A 20,371-nucleotide genomic window follows, 5' to 3' on the forward strand; every position below is an offset into this window, starting at 1 on the left:
TACATTCAGGGCGTTGATTTTGGTGAACAACTTCAAAGCTAACTTCCTCTTACTGAACTGTCTTATATTCTTATAGCAGGTTCAGGCTACGCCTCAGCCCATAAAAGTGCCGCAGTTCATCCCTCCTCCCAGACTTACTCCTCGTCCAAATTTTCTTCCACAGGTGAGTATACAGAAAACAAACAATAGAAGAAAGAAATTATAGCATAGATAGAAGATACTTTTGACCAACACTGTGTCAGTGTTTATTGCTGATCTGCTGGAGGTTTGGGGATGATGCCAAATTGGAGGATGCAATACTCTTGAGGGCAGTGCTGACATTCAGAGAGCCCTCGACAGGACAGAGGAATGGGCAGCAGGAATCTCTTGAGCTTCAGAATGGAAAAAGACAAAGTCTTGTGCCTGGAATGGACTAAACCCCTGCACAGGTACAGTCTGGGGACTGACTGGCTGGGGAGCAGCACAGCTTAAAAGGCCTTGGTTGACAGTAGCTAAACTGGTGGCATGCCCTAACAGCAAAGAAGCCTAGCAGCATACTGGGCTGTACCAACAGGACCACAGCCAGCCGATTAAGGGACGAGATTATCCACCTTTCTTTAGTAACCATAAAACTGCATCTGATGAACAGCATGCAGTCTTGGAACCCCTGGTTGATAAATTTGATTGAAGGATGGGAAGGAAGCTGGGGGGACAGGAATATAGGAATTGTAAAGGGGAGCTGAGGGATTTGGGCTTGTCCATTTTAGGGAAGAGACTTTGGAGGCACCCTAACAGCAGCATTGTTTCCAATATCAATAAGGAGATAAACCAGAAGATGGAGACATAGGTGCTTGGCAGGAGAATTACAGGCAGTGGTCATAAATTGGAACAGGGAAGATTTAGACTTTATATATATATATATAAAGATTTATATAAGGAAACAGTTCTCTCTCTCTTTGAGGACAATCAGGAGCAGAAGAGGCTTCCCAGACATGTTGTGGAAGCTCCATCCTCAAAGTTTTATAAGACCTATCTGGACAAAGCCCTGAGCAACCTGATCTGCATTTAGTGTTGGCCCTGCTCTGAGCAGGAGGTCAAGTTAGAGACCTCCTGAGCTACCTCCAAGCCTGTATGAGTTTGTGATTATTAAATTTGCATATGATCTTATTCACGTCAAATGGAATGAACCCATGGAACAGGTGTCAGCAAAATCAAAGCATCACCTAAGGACTTAAGTTGCTGTAATTGTTGTTTGCCACTTATGAGTGAAAAAAACCCCACAAGATGTCTCTGGATTGTTCCCAAGTATTTCTGTGTTGCGACAGAGAGTGTGACCTCTGTTGAAGCTGAGCACTAAAACTTGTGGTTTACTTTATTTTTATGGTTTGGGAAGGACGCTTAAAAAAAAAGAATCATGGAGGAACTGTTTCATTTGTAAGAATTATGTGGTGCTGTGAATAAAAGTCTAAATCTTTTGCAAAATGAAGAAGGAAAGTATAGTCTGATATCTGATTAAGATTTGGGAATGGTGAGATCTGTTGGAATGTGACCTAGTTTTCCATGGTAAAATGCTTTATGGAGTATTAAAGGTGGATAGGACAATAGAAATCAAATAAGGAAAAGAAAAGATTTATTTTCAAAGTAATATGTTCTACTTCTGTGCTCTGTAATGATATGATAAGTACAAACTTAATAATGGGCAAGAAATAAGCAAGTATTGGTGATGGAGTTGGGGAGTATTCTTGTGGCTCTTTCATCTGATAGAAGAGAAATGACTGCATTTACCTGTAGCTTTTAGTACTTTCTATGAGGGATTAATGTATAATCTTGTCAATTTTTTTGCTTCACAAGATTGGTTGTACAGATGTCTAAATAAATATATAGAGTTGACAAAGGTAGCAGGTATTTGCTGAAAAAAATAATTATTTCAGGACACAGTCAACTGTTCATAACTTCTTGGAGGTTCAATAAAAAACCCTGAAACACACTTTTAACATGAGCGCCTCAGCTGTACCTGTAAATATTACATGGGTGTTTTGGCTTGCAAAACCAAAATGTTAATTTAGATACAGTTAAGGCACTTGGCAATAAACATTCAGTATAAGTGTCTGTGCATCCAAATACCATTTCAGGGACAGTGACTGCATATGCAAATGTTATGGATGGGTTTTATGTAAGTAGGCTTGAAAATGTGGCTTTTTTTTCTCATAGCATACTTAGGGCACTATGCTAAAAATTACATTATCTAAAAAAATCAAATAACCTCCTGCAGATTGTACAAGCTGAATTGAAAGACTTAGTAAAAAAGTTAATCTGAAATACTGATATTCGAATCTCTCTTTTTTTTTCTTCTTTCATCTCTTATTTTTGTAGGTTCGACCTAAACCAGTTGCCCAAAATAACATTCCTATTGCCCCTGCACCTCCTCCAATGCTTGCAGCTCCTCAGCTTATTCAGAGGCCTGTGATGTTGACAACGAAGTTCACACCCACCTCTTTACCCAACTCTCAGAACTCCATACATCCAGTTCGTGTAGTTAACGGGCAGACAGCAACCATAGCCAAAACTTTCCCTATGGCACAGCTCACCAGCATTGTGATAGCAGCACCGGGTACCAGGCTCGCTGGACCTCAGACTGTACAGATCAGCAAACCAAACGTTGAAAAACAGGTACAGATAAAGTGTCTACTAATGCAAGATACTGGGCTTATTGCTTTACTGTGCAGGTTTGGAGAGGATGACAACCAGGGAGGAATTTTCAGTGGGTACCGGAGATACGTTCCAATGACAGTACAAATTGTGGAATGACTTGCAACTTTTGGGATAGAAGTTACCATTTCCTTTAAATATGGACCATGGCACCTTTTTCTCCTGCTTCAGTGTGTTATGCTCCCCCTACTGTTTTGACTTCAATAGTTCGTAAGCAGGCTGCATTGCAGGGTTTGACTGATGTCTTGGAGAACGAGTACAAACTGAAATCCATGTTCATATCAAGCCCTTTTGTTTTGGAAGGGGTGGCGATGTTAAAGGCAAAATTTGCACAAAATTGTAGGGATATTTAATATGATAAATGTAGCCATTTCTTCCTTGATCCCTTGGTCTTGTGGTCTTGTGATTGGAGGCAAAATAGTCTCACTCAGCTTCTGAAGTCTGATAGTTGGATTGATTGAATGAAAAGAAGACCCTCAGAAACAGAGAATTCTGGATGTTTAAAGTCTCTCTCCAGACAAGACTTCTGTAAAATAAAATGTTACTTCAGTCAGTGTGGATTGCAACTGAGAGTTCTTGCCATTCAGTTCAAGTAAAGCAATATTCTGTTTCACTTTTATGTTAATAATAGTATATTTTATACTATATTGCACACTATAACATATAATATTTATGTTATTTATATAGATAATAGTAGTATCTATGTCACTTATAACTCTTTCATAGACTAACAGACCTTGAAGTTACCTTCTTTCTGCTTTTGAAATCACTTACAGAGACTATGGAAATCATGTGCATGAGAGATATGCTCGTGGTCAGTTTTGCTTATGAAGTCTCAGGAGTAGGTTCTTTCGTACCTTAGGGCTGTTCCACGAGTATCTCAGCAGTGTGTACCCTTTTCGTGTGATTTGAAGTTGTAATTCTACAATACTTGACTTTTGATGCCTGTTTCTTTTGATGTCAGCAATATTTATTTGCTCTTTGAATAAATTACTGGCAATTCAACTACTGAAATACGTAACAGAAGAGTGGTGTTGGTTCAATAATACATGAATTTTTCTGTGTATTTTCTCCATATCATAAAGGGGAAAAGTTTGTCTCTCTTTAGCTTTACCACACTCAGTTTATAGCTTCAACAGCTATGCTATGGGCTGAGGACTGTCATGCAGAAGATTATGACTTGAGAAGAGGAAAACGCTTCTGAAACATATGAGATTGTAGGACTCAGAGACAGTTTTTTAGCCATTCATTATTCTATGTACTATGAATACTGAGGAGTGAGAAATACAAAATGCACGTGCCACGCAGAATGGTTTCAACGTGGAATTCTTCCATGGGATGAATTTTCTTGAAGTGTTTCTTAGTTTTCCTATACCTTATGGTGATTTCTGTAGCAAGGTTAACTCTTTAAGATGACTGTTATTCTTTGCTTGGCTTGTGGGTTAATGGAATGGTGGCAAGGCTGTTTCATCCATTGTTAGATGAAAACACTTTATTTAGCATTCCTCTCACATCAGATTCCTCAATTAAGTCTTTGTTAGTACATTGCCGGGTATAAATGTTTTCCTCTGTATCTGCAAAAGTATTTGTTTTACTTTAATAGTCAAAGTGAAAAAAAGTTCTTCTTATCAATGAATGAGAGAAACACTGTTTCTTTTCAGACTATTAAACCACATGTGGAAACAGAAGAGAAGCAGACAGAAAGTCGTACAGTTACTCCACCTGCTGCACCGAAGCCAAAACGAGAAGAAAATCCACAGGTACACCCAGAGCTTTCTTTTAAGGAAAAAAAAGGACACTCTGTCCTTCAGAAAATATTCTTCTCCCTCTGTTCCCTCAAGACTCCTTAACTTTAACATTCCATGCATTCCTGTTGGACAGCAGTAGTTGATAAGGCTACAGAATAAGAAATCTAAATACGTATAGTGCATTGCATTTTTCAGTTCTGGAATGCATTTGGCTTCTGAGTCTTTTGTAAGTTAGAAGATCATAATTTCTCTGTGATACTTCCTTCACAGGGGCTTAGATTACAGTGTTGATTTCCATTCCTTTGAAGTTTTAGACTCTGGAGTTATTCTTAATGCTGAAGAAATGTCTTTGTTTTGCTTTGGAAAATATTTCTGCTCTGGTAAGCAGGATGGAAAGAACCATGTATATTCACATTCTGCTTGGGTTTTAGTCCAGTTTAGTTTGGGGTGAAAGAGTGGCCAGAATGGCTGTTTTCTTAAAACCTTTCTGCCATGCAGAGCTATGAAACTGACTGCAGCTAAATGCTCTACTTCATTTGTTTCTGTAGATGGATTCAATTACTGTGTGAGCACTTACCGTTGTCAGTACAAATTCTGATTTTTATATCTGTTAATTTTCTCCATTAAAATTGGAATCCTTTAAGAACACCATAGACCTTATCAAACAGCAAATGTAAGCCAGAATTGCTCCTTGTAGTTCACAATAGATGAAGAATGATCTTAAACTAGCAGTATTTTTCTGGCAATTGAACTGTGTTGGTATTTACTAAGAGTCAATCACACAGTCGCTTCAGTGCTGGGCTGGAAGTAAAGACACTGCTTTCTTGCTCCCGTTTCTGCCGACTCTGTGATCACGAGCAATTGGCATTTCCTTGTTTCTCAGTCTGGGTTCCCGTCAAGAAAATGGGACTATTGTCTATTCTTTCTGAAGCAGTTTGACATACATGAATGAAAAAGTGATTTATAGAAGCAAAGTATTACTAAAAATATTTTTGTTGCTTAGTTACCTGTCAGCTGCCTTTAAAGGACCTAAATGACATAACTTATCCTAAGAGTTGGACTTTTAATGATCTTTTTTCTCCCCCCTCACAGAAACTTGCCTTCATGGTGTCTCTGGGACTAGTTACTCATGACCACCTGGAAGGTAGGAAAAATGTCTTAGATTGGTTCTTGAATTCCCTGTTTCACATTTCTGAATTGGAAGTAAAGTTCCATAATATTTTTATATTAAATGCAGTATTTTCATGCACAGTAGTACCTTTGGGGTGTCTGTACTCTTGATCTAACTTAGTTTGTTGTGCATACTTTTTTGTTCCTCTTATTACATTGAAACAAAGTAGTTACTTATACAGTGGAGATGAGTGGTTGGGAAGAAGGTGTATGCTCTGGTGTTAGGAAAGAAATCTGTGGCAATACTGGGCAACTATTGCTTTCTAGACAACCCCTGTCTCTGCAAAGATACACCATGGATAATTTTACTGTAACCTACATCTGGATTTTTCATTTATTTCATGATTTCAGGAGGTCATAATTTGTAATGAACAAGTTAATGGATTATAATTGGTTTTATAGTTTAAACATCTAATCCTATACAGTGAAAGACAGCCTATAATTTCAATGGCTTGCATATTTCTCTACTGTATTTTTAAGTATCAGCAAGGTTACCAGAGGCTTTTTGTTTTAGATCCCAGTTGCACTGACCATGGGTTTAAAAGTCTTAGTCATGGACTACTTGGCAAGAAGATGGCAATCATTTATTAGTTGATTGAGCACTGTGTTTGTATTCCTTGTCAGCTCTTAGTTTTCAAACCTTCAGAAATTAGAAGTTTAACACAGTTGCCAATATTGGGCATGATTGGTGTTCTGTAGAAATCTTTACAGTTCTCCTCACATGCAAACTGAATTCCGAGAACTTTATATAATTTCTGACATCCATTGTTTTCTAACTTGAATGCTTTGTTTTACAAGAAATCCAAAGTAAGCGACAAGAGAGGAAAAGAAGAACAACAGCAAATCCAGTGTACAGTGGAGCTGTTTTTGAGCCTGAGGTATTCATTTTTTGCTGGGGGAAGCCAGTGTTTTCATTCTGATCTTTTGTGTCTTTCTACCATGTTGCTACCTCCTAAGCTATCTCAGTCCTAACTAGACTGGCAAGCTATCATTTATGGTTCAAAAGGCCATTGCAATGACATGACCCTCAGGTTTTTAAATAGTAAATACACTGGGGTATTCTTCTAATACTTATGTCTTCTTCTGCCTTCTCCTATGTAAAGCTCTTGTTAAATGGCAATATGTGTTGGTCAGCTTATGTGTCAGCCTGAAGCAGTCCAGATGTCAGAAGCAGTGTAAAAAAGCTAATCTTTCTGAATCTGTGCTTCAGAAAACAAAAAAAAGCCGATAATCTCACTTAGGGCTACTGCGCTGTTCCTCAGCTGGTGCATATAGTTTTTCCAAAAATGTTGGTCAGCAAAAATTGTTATATTCTTCCCTGCAGCGCAAGAAGAGTACAGTCACGTACCTGAACAGCACAATGCATCCTGGGACACGTAAAAGAGGTGAGGTATACTTAGACCTGTCTCCCTGCTGTATGCATCTTCCTCCATGTTGCATTTGTAGTCCCCTTGCTGATTCGAAGAGCAAAAGAAGGACTCCACAGTACTTCATTTGTCCAGTAAATTTCCGCAGTAGACAAACCATGACTTCTAGGGATTAGAATAGCAAGTTTTATTAGGCAGCTCAATGTTTCCTTTCAATTTCACTCTCTAAAAAATAAAATTCGCTAGATATAGCAAAAGTGAAAGGTGTTTGAACATCAGGTAGTGGTGTGAAGCTCCTGTCAAGATCCTCTTGTTAATGACTAGATTATATTGTTACTGTCAAGGAGAACTTCGTTATGGAAAAAGTGTCTGTGCCCTGAATAGGAGAGGAAACTTAGTGTGACAAAAGCCTCGTTCACCACTGGGAGTAGAGATGGGTCCTTCAAAAGAACTCATCTTGAGCAAGGAAAGCTACCGTGCTCTTACTAAGCGCTTTTCTGCAACCAGAGTGCCACTTGTTCTAAAGTGAGAGAGGATCTTTCATATAGGTATGCAGTATTATTCAGAAGAAATCCTTGTGTAGAATAGGTGAAATTTTAATACTTAGATTACGGTGAAACAGGTGAGTCAGAACAGTACGGAAGAGAATATGATACCATTTTTTTGTGTATGGCATTGACCACACTTCCATGACAATTTTTACCTGGTTTTTGATGATTTTCTGCAGTTCTTGAAGTCTCATAATACCTTCTCTACTCCTGAGTTAGCTGTCTAAAAAAAGTAATCAATCAAATAAAAAAACCCCAAACAGTCCCACCTAGCACTGACCAGTTCCATTATCTTTTGGGCTTTTTGGCTGCAAGGTCAAATATTCATTTGACATGTACTCTTCTTGATATACCTCTTCAGTCCAGCAGGCAATGTGGCAAAGCTGGCACTTCTGCAGCTATGCTGTTTTTAAATAAAAGACATGTCTCTCCTACTGTCCTGTAATAACATTAAATGTATTTTTCAAAATGATATGATGTAGATTTTATAGAGAGAGTTTTGCATTTACTCTGTGGATTAATGTTTCTTCTTATAGTAATGATTTCTTAATTTTATTTTAGAACTCATTGTGAACAATTACTGTATCAATGGAAATGATTGCAAGCTTTTGTACTTGATACTCTCTTATCCTGTTTTTGCAACTGACTATTAAACTTTCTGGTTTTTTCCTCACACTCTGTTGTGAGCCTGTACCTTGCATCAGCAACAAATTAGTAGCACACATTTTCAATTGAAAAAAGATTTGGGAGTATACATTTGTCTTGTAATTTAATACAGCAATATATTGAGTGAAAAGCTTTTGCAAGCATGTGCCCTTGAGAGCTTTACTTTAATTCTAGATGGTGCTGAGCATTTCAGATTTTCAGCCATGGACATGACTATCAGAAATCCGTTTCCAAGGACGTACTTAGTTCTGGAACATATCCAGACCTTAAATGCAAGGCTTAGCATGTTAATAGGTATAGACTGACAATCTGTAAACATAAGATCTAGGGCATTATTCCTAGATCCTAACTCCTTTATGTTTGCATATCCATAAATTACCCTGGAGAAGGGAGGCAGAAATGATGGTTACCTACTGGGTTTTTTCCTGTCTTGCTTTGCATTCATTATTTTATAAAAATTGTTATGAACACACTTTGCACATCTGCTAGTGTAAAGGAGCATTTAAGAGTTGTGCATAACCAAACGTACTTGACTGATAAAGTCTAAGAAAGAACACAGAATTTGGAGGGTGTTACAGTGGAAGACCAGTGATAGGTTAAAACTGGTAGTAGTTATGGGTCGGACAAGAAGACCTGTTCTTGAGGTAGCCTAATTTTAAAAATGTACCGGTAGGGTAGAAAGTGCTGATCTGTGGATTAGTGGGTTTTAAAAAAGGGGAAGAAAAGTAGGGGGTTTGTGAGTGTTGGCCTCTGATAAAGGACTTAACCTTTGTGTAGATTTATGCTGGCACTAGAAAGATAGGGAGGTGTGGGATAACACTAGAAAGGATTTAATAGTAGTTATTGTCGCTTCTCTCTAGCTTTGATGCCAACATGTTTCCCCTAAAAACTGAACAGCCTCATTTCTAGGAGTGGCAAGTGCCCCTATGCTGCTTTTGTGGGAATGATTCTTTGACCCTCTACAGAGCTTATTTCTTTTTCCTTCTGAAATACATCTTTTAAGTGTTCTTTCCTTGCAAAATTCTACTTAAAGATTTCTAAAAAATGTTTAAATCTTTGCTTCTGTCCTTCCACTTGTAACTTTTATATTAACTTCCTCTCTGTGCTACATCATTTCCTTTTTCACGCTAGCCAATGAGGACCACTGGCCAAAGGTATGTAAGATCATTTTTCCTTTCTTTTTTTGTTTGTTTGTTTGTGTTCCCTGTTGTTAATATGTAGGTCGTCCACCTAAATACAACACGGTGTTGGGGTTTGGGGCTTTGATGCCCACATCCCCTCTGTCCAGTTATCCTGACTCCCCTGAAAATGAAAAGACAGAGACCACATTTACTTTTCCCGCAGCTGTTCAGCCTGTGTCCCTGCCTAGCCCCAGCTCCACAGACGTAAGTAACTCTTGGGGAGGGGATTACTTCTAGAAAGTTATGCGTAAACAGACAGAAGGAAAATCATTGCAGATTTTGTTTCTTTAGTCTCACTCATCATTTGTCCTGATTCAGAGCAGTGAAACAGTTCACAATTTTTTTAACACCCTTCCTTTTTCCTCCTGCACCTATGTTGCAATCCTGTAAAGATTTTATTTATAACTCCTTCCGTGGATTGAAACATTGGGAGGCACCAGGCATGCCAGATGAGCTCATTTCTTTTGTGCAGTGTCTGAGATCTTGTCTGACTGAATTGAATCTGTCATCCATGAAAAAGGGGCGGGGGGGGAGAAAGAGGAGAATGAAAAGTATTAGTTACAGACCATAATAACAAAAAAGTTATGTTTCTGTAATGAGAGAAGGAGGTAAACTGCTTCATCATGCAGAATAGCCAAGAGTATTTGCAGTATTTGCAGCACTGATTTGGCAGAAAGTGTATTGTACCTGTTCAGTGTGGAGAAAAGAGTTCTCAGGAGTTGTAGTGTACTTTGATTAAAGTGCTTACATTTTAATCACTTATATCTACAGGGCACAGTTTAAAAATCAAAAGGTGCTTGCTTATTTCTTCGTACCAGTGCTGCAAACTCCTTCTGTAATCCTTTTTTTAGAAAAGACATTGTCACATATCGTTGAGGCCCAACCATTTGAAACAGGCTTTAAGGAAGAGTTGGATCATTTTATTTTCATTTATATAGTTGCACTGCTGTAAGTATGTAGACTGAGAGACCAACCCTACTGACCACATAGAATGGGGAATAGAAACCAATTCTAATGGGGAATAGAAGCCTCTTAACTGTATTTGTTCTTCAGAAGTAACAGGAGTAGAAATAGTACAAATGCGTCTGAGGCACTGAAATAAATAGATGCAATTCTGATACCCAGGGAATATGTATGTGAAATTAAAAGGTTCTGTCTTATATAGTAATTTTTGAGAGCAGGATAGCACTTGACTGTAAAAAGCCTTTCTGGACAGTCAAATGAATGGGACTATGAAACAGCCCCTCAGAGATAAGGTGGGACAGCTTCCTGTCTGGGGACTTTAAAAAGTAAGCAGTACAGATAACTTGCAAATATGCTGAAGAGCACATATTTTACATTGGCCCCAAGAGAAGGACTGGATGATGGGGTGGGGGTCTTCCATCTCTGGTGTGTGTGTATGCTGCCAAGTCTTTTCCCACTGTGTAAGAGCTTTCAAAACAGTAGGTTGAGTTGTTGCCCTGTTTTTTGGCAGCAAGCTAAATCAAGAATAATGAATTTCTGTAGCATTCAGATCTAGTTCTGAATGCCCTTCATTTTCTGGATTAGGATCACGTTTAGGCCTAGGTTCTGGATTTTTTTAATATTCATTAATTAATCAAAATTTAAGTGATTTAAAGGAGACAATGGAAGATTACACAGCTGATAATAATGTTCTCTCCTACCCAAACATACCATCATATAGCACAGTAACACTCTTTCACCTTTAAAATTGTATATAATGTTTTCAGACGAGGTGTTTAGTTTATACATATGCAACAGGACTAACATTTTTAAAGGGTTTAATTTTTTTAAAGAATTTTATGCCAAAGTCCCATTCAATACATATTCACTATCAATTGGGCTAATTTGGTAGGCTTCTCAGAAATACTTGGTATTGAATTCTGCTTAAAATAAGATACGTGTAAAAGTAAAAAATATATTTCGAAGTGCTGATAATTTTTTTTTAATTAAAAATAAACTGTGTAACAAAATGTGAATCTTCAAAGATGGCAAAATATCAGAAAGGAGACAAATATATGTTCTTTTGTCATTGCATCTTATAATTCTTACTTGGTAATCATAAAGAGAGGAATGGTTTCCAATTGCCGTCATGAGCTGGAAGATAGTCTTCTGTTAATATATTATCATAAAATTGCCGTATAAGCTTGTGCAATCACATCACTTTTTTGTGATTTGGTTTCCTCTATTTATATATTTGTCATGCTGCGTGCTTCTCCCATCTGAGTTTTGAGAATTTAGCTATACTTGTAAAAACCTTTAGCATCCTTGGCTGGAAAAGCACTATATAATGCTGGAAAAGTAGTATATATTTAAACAGCAACGATACAAGTCATGCTGGAGGTAAAGACAAAGAGGAAAATTAGTTCTTTGGCATTTAAGGTCCTTGAAACTTAATTAGATGTAGAATACAGTATTCACTGAAATGCTTATGCCACATCTTATGACTGGTGCCGCCACTGAGGAGAACTATGCTGCCTGTCACCAGCAGTCCTTTCTCATCCTTGAAATGCCTCCTATGTTGTTTCAGCACAGATATATCTGAGGCCTCATAGCCATCTGCATAAGGGAACTGGCATAGCTAAAAATTATTAGTTTTAGCCAGGATTATGCCCTAATCCAGTTAACTTTATAGACACACACATTCTTGTGCCAGCTTCATACAGGGTGAAATGTGTGTTTGGGCATATACAGAAAGCAGGATCACTTCTTTTGGCCATGAGGCCAGACCGTGTCATGTTGAAGAGGGTCTACACTGTTAGCAGATGATGTGACTGTAGAAAGGTCTCTTTATTCTAGATGGGACAGAACATGTTGTCTGTAGCCTCCAGCTTTTGGAGACTTAAAAATGAAAATACAACAAGTGCATGCCAAAGAAAAAGGCTATTTCAGAAGGCTCAGTTAAAACAATTGAGCAGTTCATCAGACAGATACAGAAAAAGACTGCAGTTTTGCCTATCTTTAAAATATTTTTGGATTAATCAGCTGAGAAGGTCTAATTCCTATAGGCTTTAGAATGGAAATTTGATTTTAGCCCTTGAGTAATCTTTGTGTTTAGCCAGCCTATAAAAATTGCAAATCAGGCCAAGCACTTGGCATCAAGTTCGATGGCCCAGAACAGCCTTCTTGAATTTCTCCTGAAATGTCATTCTCTGAATGACAGGGAGAAATTTTGAAGGGAGGATGAAGCAGAAACTTGAGATGGGATTGGTGATAAGAATGGAGGGGTAGAAAGTAGGAATAGAACCTGGGAAAAGGAAGTAAGTAATGCAATAGGCAGGATTGAGCAAAACATCTTTTTTTTTTCCTCTCTCTCTCTCTTTTTTTTTAATTCCTTTTTTCCTGTTTGGCAATTGTTTGTGAACCAATTGTTTGGCAATTGTTTGGCAATTTTTTTGGCAATTGTTTGGTTATGTATGGCTCTCCCTCATGCACCAGTGGCATATTCACCTGGAAGATAGCAATTGCCTTTGAAGGTCAATTACTCAGCAGTAAGAATTGTGCAAAAATCTCTATTCTAGTGATGGTTCAAGTCGATGGTCACAAAATGCCTTTTCATTAGTAAACTCTTATATCAAAGCAACGTTTCAATTGAGAGAAGCATCACAGAACATTCAGACTGCAAAGTCAAACCCATAGAAATTAGGAAAGGCCAGATTTATTATTCTTCTGATAATTAAATTCATTTACATCGTGCACTCTGATCATCTTTATTTATATGGTCATGAAAAATCCTGTAGCAGAATGTTTAGCTTTCCCATGTTGTTCCAGTGAAGTGTATGCATAAGTATAGGTATTACATATTCAAACACACAAACTACATTTGATACTGTATTGTTCAGTTCTGTTGCCTAAAGCCAGGCCCTGCTGCTCTAGACACTTTATAAAAATAAAGAAAACTGTTAGTTATCCAGAAGTCTTTTATTTGTTTTCCTGGTCCCTTGATGAAGAAAAAGTAGAACAAAAAGTGATGTCGAATCACCTTTTATGATGTCTCTTCTGAAATTATTCTTCAGTCACTTCAGCCTGCCTCAGTGAGCTCTGCTCTAGCCTAAGTTGACTGCCTACAGCCTACACAGAGCTGGTTCAGAAGCTGAGGTTAGTAGGATGCATGTCACAACATCAAATCCAGAACCTCTTTATGCATATATTTATTAACTACCCATAAACCCTGGGGCATTTCTTTGGAATCCAACAGTGGCTGAGTTTTTGGTAAGGACAGCTATTAATTGTGAGGAAATGCCCTGAATTTTGCATTACCAAACATAGGACTGTGAATTTTGTGCCTGTGTGTTGTCATCATGTGTTCAGCTGCACTGCACACTGATCAGCTGTATCACTATGGGTTTTGCAGCATTCAGTTGATTTTGGAATGTTCTGGGTCTTAATTTATAAATGTCTTCTCCTCAAGAAGAAACTACATGTCTCCTTTGTAGGTCTCTTTCTGCAGGGTATGAGGTATAACAGGTTTGGTTTTCAGCAAAGCAATAATTTTGCACCTGAGCCAGTTACCAAGAGCCATTGTGTAATCTGTGGCAACCCAAGCATCTTAAGATATGTAATTCTCTGGAGTAGAATTTTTTTTCTAAAATGAGAGAATTTTCCTCTTAAATTTTTCCTTAGATTGCGGAGGATTTTATTTTAGCTTATATGACATCTTCTGCCTGCCTTCCTTTCCTTGTACTCACAGAGGAAAAGAAGTTCTTCCCAGCCTGATTGCACATACCACTTCACAAGAAGCATGAAGTGTCACCCATTTAGTTCTTCATTTAACACTGAGGAACTCTTGGTGTTAAAGGATGAAGTAATACCATTATTCAGCTCTCAATGATCCCTGGGAGTTATGGATCCAAAGCATGGCACTGAAAAATCACTAAAGATTGATCCTTTACAAAACATGAAATCACTGTTAACCTTGGGAATTAAGAGAAGAATAGCCTTCTCTTTGAAGAACAGCCTCATGAGCGAGAGAGCTGGGAAGTAGAAACCTGAGCAGGTTGCTTGTGTGTCATTCTTCTAACATGTGTATTATTTTAGCCATAGTGGAGATTAGTGTAATTTTTTTTGGCTGGTAACTAAATGTGTAAGTGCATGGCCATCTCTCGAAATTGATGGAACTTATTCACACACCTGAAAAGACAATATGCATCAAAATGAAACCTTGCACATGTTGATATTTTATATAGGGGAAGCATATACCCACAGTTCCACTCAACACACACATCTTAAGATCTCAGTCTTGCATATCTGGTGTGTGCGTGAAACTTCATTGTAAGTTGGTGAGAAGTTTGTATTTCAGATCCAAGTAGGGCCTTGAATACGTGGAGTTTCCAGGGCAACCCACAGGTGGTGAGAGGAGAGGGCTGGGTGCCCCTTCAGTATGAATGCTGAGCCACCTTTCTTTCATGCCTCTTTGTTCAAATATCCTAAAAACAGAGAAAAGCAAACAGAAACACCACCACTGCTCCTAGCATGAGTTGGGAGTAACAGGAGGAGAGAGAGAGAAGAAAAAGTCACAAAAATCAGACCTACCTTTTTGGGATATTAATGACTGTAGAAAAAATTCTCTCTAATGGTGAAGCAATAGTAACTAAACCTAGTTGTTTTAAAAGACACGACCAGTCATGTTTTCAATTATTTATTTTTAAAAAAACCCTTAGTTAGAATCTCTCTTGATACTCTTTCATCCTGGCTCTCAGCCTTTGTTAGTGATGAAACAAACCACTCTCTGAAGAGAATGAGAAAGTTTCGACTCACAGCTTTTTCTGGTGCAACTTGAGGTAGCCTAAGTGAAGTAAAAAGAATTGTCGCAGAACATAATTAATTCTGTCCTTTTTCATTTACAAGCACAGCCCCTTTTCCTTACAGTTTCATTTTTAAAGGTGACCTAAATATTTGACAGTGCTCTTTTAAGTCACTCGGGGTTTCTTACATACCATTACTGGCAAAAGACAGCCTCATCAGCATTCCTGGAGTGGAGTTGGGCTTACATCCAGAAATGAGGAGGGTTAAGAAAGTGTGTAGCTCATCAGTTCAGGCAAATAAGAAACAGGGTAAAGTGGGAATTTTAAAGAAGAAAGACTAGGGGATAGCAGTTGTTAAGAGAAGTTATGTTAATAAGTGTTTGCTGTACTATTTTGCCTCTGGAGGACAGAGGGAGTGTATGGGAGGACTGATGTCAGTGACATGCTGCCTGGTTTTCCTGTTTCACAGACTAAAAAGAGCTTGATCTTTTGGAATCCCCTTAGAAATAGTTTGTGCTGTAAACTTTCAGTTCAACTAGAATGTAGATGTCAAAGGCCAACGTTCACTTTTTGCCTTCTCTCTCTCTCTTTCGCTCACCCACACCCTTTCCCCTCAATTTTGTAGGGTGATATCCATGAGGATTTTTGCAGTGTTTGCAGAAAAAGCGGGCAATTGCTGATGTGTGACACCTGTTCACGTGTTTATCACCTGGACTGTCTGGACCCGCCTCTGAAAACCATTCCCAAGGGCATGTGGATCTGTCCCAAATGTCAAGACCAGGTATTGTTTGACAGACAGGGGGAGTTATATACAATGCACTGTGAAGATTTTTCTGTGTTAAAGAAAATAACCAGATTGCTTGGGTTACTTAGACCAAGACAGCCTGACACTGAACAAATCTATTTGATCTGTAATAAGGCTTGTGTGAAATTAATTAAATTACCTCTGTCAGAATGCATGCAAATACAAAACTGTTAGGTCTTGCTCCCAAATTTGGAATCTGTATTTGTTACCCTGGTGGTTTTGCTCTTTTTCTGGGCCAAAGCATGCAGACTTTTGGGAAAGATTATCCAGGACCGATATTTCTATCTTTCTACCCATAGAAATTTTGCTGTTCATCTTAAGTTCATTGTTTCTTCAAAAGTTATTAGTATATTCTTCTGGACAAATAAATAAAACATTTGCACAAGTCTACCTCAATAGATAGAGCAAATATAAGTCCCTGTTTACTCATATAAAGAGGTTGTCTTCAGTGATCTCTTTAATAATATCACCCAGCATCTGTATAATGAGGATAGGTGAACACTTTGGTGGTCCTTCCTTGCAGATCCCTCTCTGAAAATACACATTTGAAGTGAACAGATTATATTTTAATATTTTGTTCATAATTGCACTGAGATCACGAGATGAAGAAGTAAAACTATTGTATTCCTAACCCTTCCATGGAACTCCAGAAATTGTAAAGGACTGCTGATAATGAGCAGCCTGAAGCTGTTAGCATTCTGTCTAACACAGCATGCTGCTTGGTCACCCACATGACCTTTGGTTAGCCAGGTAGTGATGTGAGAAAAGAGCCTGACATATGATGTGCTGCTCAGAAGAATGAAAATCCAAAATTCAAGTGACTTGGTCAGTAGTTGCCAGAGAGGAGGGACTGTGACCACTTCCCTCTATTCCTGCTCTTGCCTACTTTGACCTTACCCCTCCTCTTCATATTTCTGCAATAGGTTCCCACAAAGTAGGGAGGGAGATCTTGAGTAATTTCACTGTAAACTGACCGAGTCCTCTGTCTTCTGAGGTACCACTCTGATCAGTTATTAAAAATATCTTTCCTCTCAAAAAAGTTTGTTAGGAAGCAAAATGTAGGAAGGATATGAAAGACATAAATGATGCTTACCCTTTTAAAGAGAGTTTGACAACTCTATTAAGATGATTCTGATAAGAAGGGGAGATAGGACAGTTGCATGTTTTACTAGGCAGGAAGTGTGATGTTTGAATGTATGATGTGGAGACTGTTCTGTGGCATGAAAACTTTTCTCCCAGAACAACTAAGATCAGCAATTTGTCTGAATCATGAAGTAATGTTTATGTCTCCTGGAGAGTTTGAGTTCAGATATATTATCCTTTCAGTCCTCTTTTGAGTTGTTCAGTTTCATTAATAGACGTTATTTGTGGCTATGGAGGGAATTTAGGAAAATGCTGACATTTGTAAGAAACAGGCCTGTTTTGTGGAAGCCACAATACAGTTGTGAATAATTCACTCTGTTAAATCTCAGAAAAGGTCTGTGAAGCTTCGTGTTAACAGGGCTGAGACTAATGATAGCCATGAAAGAAAATCCTCAGTCTTTCCCTCTTTCTGTCTCTCCTTTTTATTTTCTCAGAGGTAGATTTTTTTACCAGCTATATCTCTATAAACAATTTTCTTTCAGATGCTAAAGAAGGAAGAAGCAATCCCATGGCCGGGAACTTTAGCAATTGTTCATTCATATATTGCATATAAAGCAGGTAGGAAAATGGTGGACAACACTTTTGTTTCTCTGTTAACATAGGAAGATATTATTTTGGGAATGGGACAGAATGGTGCTTCCTTTATAAAAGGAAATTAAAGGGGAAGAACCTTAATAACTAGTGAAGTGAAAATAGCAGTCTAAATATTTGTTAAGCCTTCTGTGATGCTTATGTATGTGAGTAAAATTTGGGGGGTGATTCAGTGCACAAGTTGTTGAATTGACTTTAAACCCGGTTATGCTCTTTACATGAAGCAGTTTAGACCCTCTGTTCACTATTGTAACAGAAACATTTTAAATATCCTGTTTTGCAGCAAAAGAAGAGGAAAAACAGAAACTACTTAAATGGAGTTCAGATTTAAAGCAGGAAAGAGAACAACTAGAGCAGAAGGTCAAACAGCTCAGCAATTCTATAACAGTGAGTATTGTCCTCCCAAATAGTTCTTCACCTGTGTTCTAGTGCCAGAATGCAGAGAGAAACTATAATAGAGTGACTTGATGTACTAGACCTGTCTTCCACTGGATTTACTGAGAACTAAGTGAGCCTTTTCCTTTGGTTTTTAGGACTTTGGGGAGCAGGAATGAAATAAAGGCAACATATACTTACATTGAGTCTCTTATACATGATCCATGCTGACCGTGTAGGTAGACCTGTAATATCAGTAGGTGACAAAAACGACACAGAGCATTATCGTCTGTGGGCAGTAGATTAAATCAAAATCTCCAGTGGCTCACTTAAAGAAGAATGGTTGAGCCTTTGTGTGTAATGAGAGTTATAGTCTTGTTGAGCTTTCCAGACCATCCTGATGCAAAAACAACTGTTTGCTCAAGGATGACTGTCAGGCTCTTGGCATGTTACCTTGGCAGTCAGCACCTGGACACTGTGCGGGGCTCTGCATAATATTTAATTACAATGTCATACTTCAAACCAGAAGCTTTAGTTTCCACCTTAGTTTATTGCAGTAATTGGAACATACATATTAATTTGCTCTCTCTTCTCACCTTAATATGCAAATCAGTCTCTTGAGTTGCCAGTGTAAATTTTGAGCCCCTCACTTAGTGCGGTCCTGGTCAGTATCACATAATGAAACACACCGAAATCTCCGATGTTGCACATCGGTAAGGCTGGATACATAAGAACAGACTTCTTAAATACAGATGCACTTTCCAGGCTGCCTGTCTTTGCCTACTAGAACAGAAGTGTCCTATGTTTTCAGGCCCCTCAGTACTGACAATACAATAAAATGATTGGGAGCAAACGAGTGGTGAGAGGTGCTGGTTAGCAGTTTGCGACACTGTTATCTTCTGATTAGCAGTAGCTGGGTGTAACCTGAGCAGCACTAAAGCACTTACAAGGTTTCTCAGTGAGGCACCCAGGCAGATGCAAGCCTTTAACATGAAGGATTGGCAGTGGGTAAAGAGAATGTTTATGCTTACATTGGACCTGTCCAAACCAGACACAATCGGTCTGGATTTTATTGTGTTACTATGGTGCCAGGAGCTGCATGTGAAAATAGTAAAGCTAAAACCAAGTTTCTGGAGATCAGCATGAATAAAAGATTTAAAAAATGTAGAAAGGTTGCCATCTTTGCGTAAAAACCTGAATGTAACAGACGTAGCTACTGTTTGCTCATTTTTGAGGGTTTCAAATATACATATAAGCAGTTTTTCACTCTTGAAACATCATTTGTGGTCTTTTTAAAAAATTACCTTACCCTGACGCTTAACTGATGAGCTAGCTATGTTACTACCACTTCTAAGAGAAAGAAGTGGCCGCAAAATAAGGTTTTCAAGTGAAGAGGAGTTTGTTTTCCTTTTCAAGTGCCCCTTTATTTATTGAGAGAAGGAAGTGATGTTCCTGCTAAAATCTATGTGAAAGCAAAGGCTGCATCCCACTAATGGTGTGCACACACACTGTCAGCAGTCAGCTGCAGTAGGATGCCTGAGCTTGCAAATCTGAGCTAAAGAAATTTCAGTAATGCTATACTAATAGAAAAAATAGTAAGAACATATACTTGGAAGTTTTCCTTCAAAAGGAACACAAAAGGATGGAGCTGTCTGTGTTCATTTGCAGAACACCTTGGAATAAAAGGGAGCCATACCAGGTGACAGCTATGTCCTGGCAATTTAATTCCTCAGCCTGCAATTATGAATTCTCCTGTGAACACAGCCCAGAGACTTTTTTTCTTCTGTGTTGGAAAAGTGAAACTGTAGCTGCAGTCTTTTCTAGGTTCTTACATTTAGATCTGTGAACAGCATATTCCTTCTCTTACCTGCTTTCATTCATAAGCTTGAACTTATTACTGCTTTTCTGTTTTGCTGCAGAAATGCATGGAAATGAAGAATACCATCCTTGCAAAACAGAAGGAGATGCACAGCTCCTTGGAGAAGGTAAAACAGCTGATCCGCCTCATTCAAGGCATCGACCTTTCAAAACCCATAAACTCTGAGGTCAATTCAGTAGCCATCTCCAACGGCATGGACTCCACTAACAATACTAATGCTGCCACCTCCACCTTAGCCCCCTCCCCTTCCCAGAGCTGCATGGTGAACTGTAACAAGGGCGATGAGACTAAATAACACAGTGAAGTTAAGAAGGAGCCAAGGGAGGTGGCGGCGAGGAGAAAGAGCAAAATAAAGAAACTCTAGAAAAGCAAAACTGGATTTCTTCTGGAAAGTGCAGAATTCTTTAGTTCTTTGGTTCCAGAGAGAGCGTGAAGATGCTTGTGCCAGGCGGCACCGGAGTTTGCC

At 38.5% G+C, this 20,371-nt stretch overlaps 1 protein-coding gene across 8 annotated transcripts in view; it reads left to right on the forward strand.

Moving 5' to 3' along the window:
• PHF21A (PHD finger protein 21A) overlaps nt 1-20,279 on the forward strand; it is a 128,236-nt gene extending 107,957 nt beyond the window's left edge. For 5 of the 8 annotated variants that reach the window (XM_032691459.1, XM_032691460.1, XM_032691458.1 and 2 more), the window contains 11 exons: nt 77-163; nt 2,353-2,649; nt 4,350-4,448; nt 5,529-5,580; nt 6,405-6,484; nt 6,931-6,991; nt 9,409-9,572; nt 15,738-15,893; nt 17,543-17,618; nt 17,935-18,038; nt 19,946-20,279. In XM_032691459.1, coding sequence (XP_032547350.1) covers nt 77-163; nt 2,353-2,649; nt 4,350-4,448; nt 5,529-5,580; nt 6,405-6,484; nt 6,931-6,991; nt 9,409-9,572; nt 15,738-15,893; nt 17,543-17,618; nt 17,935-18,038; nt 19,946-20,200 — 1,431 coding nt within the window. In that variant the 3' untranslated portion in view covers nt 20,201-20,279. Of the gene's footprint in view, nt 1-76; nt 164-2,352; nt 2,650-4,349; nt 4,449-5,528; nt 5,581-6,404; nt 6,485-6,930; nt 6,992-9,318; nt 9,342-9,408; nt 9,573-15,737; nt 15,894-17,542; nt 17,619-17,934; nt 18,039-19,945 lie in introns of all 8 variants that reach the window. The other 3 variants (XM_032691463.1, XM_032691466.1, XM_032691464.1) reach the window with 1 other exon arrangement.
• The last annotated feature ends 92 nt before the right edge of the window (nt 20,280-20,371 follow it).

Source organism: Chiroxiphia lanceolata, chromosome 6 (assembly GCF_009829145.1).
Source record: "Chiroxiphia lanceolata isolate bChiLan1 chromosome 6, bChiLan1.pri, whole genome shotgun sequence".
Classification (NCBI taxonomy): Eukaryota; Metazoa; Chordata; class Aves; order Passeriformes; family Pipridae; genus Chiroxiphia; species Chiroxiphia lanceolata.